General features: G+C 40.7%; 1 protein-coding gene across 11 annotated transcripts in view; it reads right to left on the bottom strand.

Moving 5' to 3' along the window:
- Nucleotides 1-7,500, bottom strand: part of LOC120551888 (receptor-type tyrosine-protein phosphatase mu-like) — a gene marked incomplete at its 3' end in the record, with an annotated part of 89,867 nt that overhangs the window by 53,417 nt on the left and 28,950 nt on the right. For all 11 annotated transcript variants that reach the window (XM_039789452.1, XM_039789453.1, XM_039789454.1 and 8 more), the window contains 2 exon segments: nucleotides 15-109; nucleotides 655-836. In XM_039789452.1, coding sequence (XP_039645386.1) covers nucleotides 15-109; nucleotides 655-836 — 277 coding nt within the window.

The following is a 7,500-nucleotide window of genomic DNA, read 5'->3' as shown; positions in this document are numbered from 1 at the left end:
ACCTTTGACCTTACCCCGTTAGCCGTGCTGACAGCCTGGTAGTAGATCGCATAACTCTTATGAGGCAGCAGAGGAGCGTTCCAGTAACCGCTGTAGGTCCGGTTATCACCTGCAGAGACACACACACACACACACACACACACATATAGACACACACACACACACACAGACACACACACAGACAGGTTAACAGGCTGTTAAACTATTAAACTAAGGACCAACATATAGATATCATTATTTAATGTAATGTTCGTGACTAAATATTTCAATCAGGTGACATCACTAACGAATCCCTAACTGACTGTCTAACATACCAGCTGACAGACTAACTAATAAACAGACTAACCAGCTAACTAGAAGACTAACTAGCTGACTAACTAATAAACAGACTAACCAGCTAACTAGCAGACTAACTAATAAACAGACTAACCAGCTAACTAGCTGACTGACTAATAAACAGACTAACCAGCTAACTAGCTGACTAACTAATAAACGGACTAACCAGCTAACTAGCAGACTAACTAGCAGACTAACTAATAAACAGACTAACCAGCTAACTAGCAGACTAACTAGCAGACTAACTAATAAACAGACTAACCAGCTAACTAGCAGACTAACTAGCAGACTAACTAGCAGTGTGAGTGCGTGACTGACCGATGCAGAAGGGCGTGGGGGCTCTCAGCTCGCCGACCGGCAGCTCGGCGCTGAAGTAGTACGGCGAGCTGAGCACGGTGGCGTTCTGGAAGTGGACCGGTACCGGGTAACAGCGCAGGATCTCGGCACTGCCTCTACGCTGCCTCCGGGGGCGCTCCTCCTCCACCACCACCTGGTACTTACTGTCAGACAGACAGGTAGAGGGGGAGACAGGGAGGGAGACAGGGAGGGAGGGAGGGAGGGAGACAGGGAGGGAGACAGGGAGGGAGGGAGACAGACAGGGAGACAGGGAGGGAGAAAGGGAGAAAGGGAGGGAGACAGGGAGGGAGACAGACAGGGAGGGAGACAGAGAGGGAGGGAGACAGGGAGACAGATAGGGAGGGAGGGAGACAGACAGGGAGGGAGACAGAGAGGGAGGCAGGGAGGGAGGCAGATAGGGAGGGAGGGAGACAGACAGGGAGGGAGACAGACAGAGAGGGAGGCAGGGAGGGAGGCAGGGAGACAGGGAGGGAGACAGGGAGGGAGACAGGGAGGGAGACAGGGAGGGAGACAGAGAGTGAGACAGAGAGGGAGACAGAGAGACAGACAGAGAGGGAGACAGACAGGGAGACAGAGAGAGAGACAGACAGACAGAGAGAGAGACAGAGAGGGAGGGAGACAGGGAGACAGATAGGGAGGGAGGGAGACAGACAGGGAGGGAGACAGAGAGGGAGGCAGGGAGGGAGGCAGATAGGGAGGGAGGGAGACAGACAGGGAGGGAGACAGACAGAGAGGGAGGCAGGGAGGGAGACAGGAGGAGACAGGGAGGGAGACAGGGAGGGAGACAGGGAGGGAGACAGAGAGTGAGACAGAGAGGGAGACAGAGAGACAGACAGAGAGGGAGACAGACAGGGAGACAGAGAGAGAGACAGACAGACAGAGAGAGAGAAAACATCACTTTTAGTTTGACTCGGTGACATCAGATGCTTTTGACGATTTGTTTTACACTTTTTCGTCTCTTTTTTAACCCTTTAAGAGATTTTCGGGACCCAGCGTGCAGCCGAGGTCTCCGTTGGTGACGGAGTTTTTAGGATGACTAAAACGTGTCCCTGGGTGTGTGAGGGGCGACTCGTTGGCGAGATGATGGATGGATCGCCGAAAACATTAAAGCTCTGCTCTTCTTCTCTCCATCTGTTGGTTCATTATTCAGCTCCACAGAAAGGTCATCTCCTCCTCTCCTCCATCACTCTCTCCTCTCCTCTCCTCCATCACTCTCTCCTCTCCTTTTATTAACTCTCCGTGACGCCGAGGCTTGCTGACATTAAACGGAGAACTCATCCGTCCTGGCTGTGCAGGTATTAAATCCTGGGTGGCTAAAGGACAAGAAAAAGAACGACAAATAACCGGACCAGTTCCCAACGAAAAATCAGTATTTCATCTTTCTGTCGACCGATCAGAACTGAAAATCAAAGCTGCATGTCGCGGTAGCACCGGGACGCCTCGGAACGCGTGAAATAGGACTGGGCAATATTGGGAATTTTATATATAATATAGGTCTCCTTCCATCCTACCTTCTGACCTATATCAGTGTAAATAGTACCGGGACTTTACAGTCTTGGTTCCCAGGATCTTTTCTTTCTGTCTCTACCAAAGGTTAGAACTGAGCTGGAAAAAGGCCTTTAAAGGTGCTCTAAGTGATGTGATGCGTTTTTTAGGCTACTATATGTTTTGTCACATACAGCAAACATCTCCTCACTTTCCTTTAAGGGAAATGCATTTTAAATTCCAAATGGCTGACTTCCTGTTGGGTTTAGGATAGAGCTCCCAGAGGCTTTTTTGTAAGTCTGGTCATGATGCATGTGCACACCAAATCTCATCCGTCTAAGTCAAACGCACTGCGGGGGCTACTTCTTTGAAAGTCCATAAGGGGCGCTATCGAGCCATTTTGTTGTAACCAAGACCGATAGCAAATGTTACATGTTTTCATGCACGTTAAGACCCTCAAACATGTGATTAAAAACATCTGCAGAGTCTCAAGCTCCACTTAAACTCCACTAAAATCCACTAAAACTCCACTACAACTCCAATAAAACTTCCACTAAAACTCCACTACAACTCCACTACAACTCCAATAAAACTCCAATAAAACTCCACTACAATTCCACTAAAACTCCACTACAACTCCAATAAAACTCCACTACAATTCCAATAAATCTCCACTACAATTCCAATAAAACTCCAATAAAACTCCAGTACAACTCCACTACAACTCTACTAAAACTCCACTAAAACTCCACTACAACTCCAATAGAACTCCACTACAATTCCACTAAAACTCCACTACAACTCCAATAAAACTCCACTACAACTCTACTAAAACTCCACTAAAACTCCACTACAACTCCAATAAAACTCCACTACAACTCCACTAAAACTCCACTACAACTCCACTAAAACTCCACTACAATTCCAATAAAACTCCACTACAACTCCAATAAACTCCAATAAAACTCCACTACAACTCCACTAAAACTCCACTACAACTCCACTACAACTCCAATAAAACTCCACTACAACTCCAATAAAACTCCACTACAACTCCAATAAACTCCACTACAACTCCACTAAAACTCCACTACAACTCCAATAAACTCCACTACAACTCCAATAAAACTCCAATAAAACTCCACTACAACTCCACTACAACTCTACTAAAACTCCACTAAAACTCCACTACAACTCCACTACAACTCCAATAAAACTCCAATAAAACTCCACTACAACTCCAATATAACTCCACTACAACTCCACTAAAACTCCACTACAACTCCACTACAACTCCACTACAACTCCAATAAAACTCCACTACAACTCTACTACAACTCCACTAAAACTCCACTACAACTCCACTACAACTCTACTAAAACTCCAATAAAACTCCACTAAAACTCCACTACAACTCCACTACAACTCTACTACAATTCCACTAAAACTCCACTACAACTCCACTACAAGTCTACTAAAACTCCACTAAAACTCCAATAAAACTCCACTAAAACTCCACTACAACTCCAATAAAACTCCACTACAACTCCACTAAAACTCCACTACAATTCCACTAAAACTCCACTACAACTCCAATAAAATTCCACTACAACTCCAATATAACTCCAATAAAACTCCACTACAACTCCAATAAAACTCCACTAAAACTCCACTACAACTCACTAAACTCCACTAGAACTCAATAAAACTCCAATAAAACCCCAATAAAACTCACTACAACTCTATAAATCACTAAACTCCACTACAACTCAATAAAACTACAATAAAACTCCACTACACTCAATAAAATCACTACAATTCACTAAACACTACCTCCAATAAATCACTACAACTCAATAAAACTCCAATAAAACTCCACTACAACTCTACTAACTCACTAAACTCCACTAAACTCCACTACAACTCACTACAACTCAATAACCAATAACTCACTAAATCAATATAATCACTACAACCCTAAAACCCAACACTACACTACTACAACTCAATAAACTCCACTACAACTACTACAACTCCACTACAACACAACTACTAAACCACTAAAACCATAAACCTACCCTACACCACTACACCTCACAATTCCACTAAACACACAACACTACAAGCTAAAATCCTAAACAATAATCCACTAAATCCACTACAACTCCATAAACCCACATCACAAACCCACACAATTCACTAAAACTCCCTACAACCAATAAAATTCCCTACAACAATATAATCAATAAAACTCACTACAACCAATAATCACTACAACTCCACTAAACCCAACAAAACTCCATAGAATCAATAAACAATAAACCCAATAAAACTCCACAACTCACTAAAACTCCACTAAAACTCCACTACAACTCCAATAAAACTACAATAAAACTCCACTACAACTCCAATAAAACTACAATAAAACTACAATAAAACTCCAATAACTCAAAACTCCAATAAACTCCAATGAAACTCCACTACAATTCAATAAAACTCACTAAAACTCCAATAAAACTCAATACTCCTACAACTCCAATAAAACTACAATAAAACTCCACTACAACTAATAATCCTAATCCACAACTCAATAAACTCCAATAAAACAATAACCAATAAACAAAATAAAATCAATAAAACTCTAAACCTATCTACATCTACATCTAATTAATAAAACCACAATTACTACAACTAATAAAATCCAATAAACTCAATAAAACTCCACTACACTCCCTAAAACTCACACAACTCCAATAAAACTCCACTACAATTCCAATAAACCCCTACAACTCAATAAAACTCCAAAACTCCACTACAACCATAACTCCAATAAAACTCCACTACAACTCCAATATAACTCCAATAAAACTCCAATAAAATCCACTACAACACTACATCCTAAAACTCCACAACTCCACTACCTACTAAAACTCCACTAAATCCAAAACCCTAAATACTAATCACTACCTATAAAACCAACATATTCCAATATATCAATAACCACTAAACCTATCTCCTAATCTAAACTAACTCACACAACCAATAAAACTACAATAAATCCACTACAACTCCAATAAAACCAATAAAACTCAATAAAACTCCACTACAATTAATAAACTCCAAAACTCCACAACTCAATAAATCAATAAACAATAAAACTCACTACAACTCCAATAAACTCAATAAATCCTACAACTCCAATAAAACCCTACAATCCCTAACTCCCTACAACTCAATAAACTCATAAAATCCTCTTAATTCCACACCAATAACAACCACACACTCCAATAAACTCAATAAAACTCAATACAAAATAAACAACCATAAACATACACTCTACACTCCCTAAAACTCTAATCCACTACAACCACTAACCACTAAACCAAAAACAAAATCACTAAAACCCCTAAATCCTACACCACTAAACTCCAACAATTCCAATAAAATTCCCTATCAATATAACTCCAATAACTCCACTACAACCAATAAACTCCACTACAATTCAATAAATCAATAAACCACAACAATAACCAATATCCCTAAATCATAAAACCTACAACCAAATAATAACCAATAACACTACACTACTAACTCCCTCACTACTCAATAACTACAATAAACCCTACAACCACAATTCAATAAACCCACACAATAAAACTCAATGACCACAAACAATAAATCACTTCAAACCCTAAATCAATAACACTAAATCAATCCCAATACCCTACAACAATAACCACAACCATAACATAAATCACACACAAACCCAATACCAACAATCAAACCTAACACTACACCACAACATACAAAATTCATAAAAATAATAATCAATATAACAAATACCCACACATCACTAACTACCCACAACAATCTAATTCAAACAACCACACCACAATCAACCACTATAAACCAAACCACATCCACTACCACACTCCACACAACATAAACTCCAAACTCAATAACAATAACCAACCATACTCATCATAACACACATAAACCTACAACTATCCCTCATACTACAACCCCTACCCAAACCAAATAACCAATAACCACTACACATAATAACACAACAACAATACCCATCCACAAAATACAATCACTCTAATAAATACATCAACCACCCAATCCCTACAACATACCATATACCAATACCCACTAATCATAATCCAATACTCATTCAACAAAAAAACATAACACCTCTAACACAAAATAACAATCCACTACAACCATAACAACACAACAAACACAACTCACCCACCACAACTCCAAACTCACTAAACCTACAATAAACCTACAACCACTAAACTCCACCACAATCCCTAAATCACTACATTCCAATTAAACTCCACTACAACTCCACCACAACTCCACTACAATTCAATTAAACTCCACTACAACTCCAATAAAACTCCACTACAACTCCACTACAACTCCACTACAATTCCAATAAAACTCCAATAAAACTCCAATAAAACTCCACTACAACTCCAATAAAACTCCAATAAAACTCCACTACAACTCCAATAAAACTCCAATAAAACTCCACTACAACTCCAATAAAACTCCACTACAACTCCACTACAACTCCACTACAATTCCAATAAAACTCCACTACAACTCCAATAAAACTCCACTACAACTCCACTACAACTCCAATAAAACTCCATTACAACTCCACTACAACTGCTGAGTAATAGGATGCTTTATTCTATGTTATTTTTATGCTTTTGAGGGTTTTTTTGACGTTTTTGATGCTTTTTAAGCTTTTTCAGAGGCTTTTTTTCAACAATTTTTTAAAAACACTTTTGAAGCATTGTTTTGTGCACTTTCTCCGAAGCTCTGGACTCTAGAGACCCTGTACAGACTGCAGGGCTCTATTACAGACTGCAGGGCTCTATGAGAGCTCTATGAGAGCTCTATGAGAGCTCTAGAGCCCTCCACGCTGAGGGAGCGCTGGTTTTCCACCAGCAGGTGTCCCAGAAACACTGAGCTCAGTGTTTGAGTCCGGAGGGAAACGGTCCATGGGAACAATAGACGATACAGGACAGCAGTCATATATCACACACACACACACACACACACACAGACACACACACACACATACATACACACACACACACACACACACACACACACAGAGACACACACACACACACACACACACACACACACAACATACATACACAGAGAGACACACACACACACACACACACACACACACACACAGAGACACACACACACACACACAACATACACACACACACACACACAGAGACACACATACATACACAGACACACACACACACACACACACACACACAC

The sequence above is a fragment of the Perca fluviatilis genome, chromosome 22, assembly GCF_010015445.1.
Source record: "Perca fluviatilis chromosome 22, GENO_Pfluv_1.0, whole genome shotgun sequence".
In the NCBI taxonomy this organism is placed as follows: domain Eukaryota; kingdom Metazoa; phylum Chordata; class Actinopteri; order Perciformes; family Percidae; genus Perca; species Perca fluviatilis.
The sequence above is the reverse complement of the archived record's forward strand: the minus strand, read 5'-3'. Positions and strand labels throughout refer to the sequence as shown.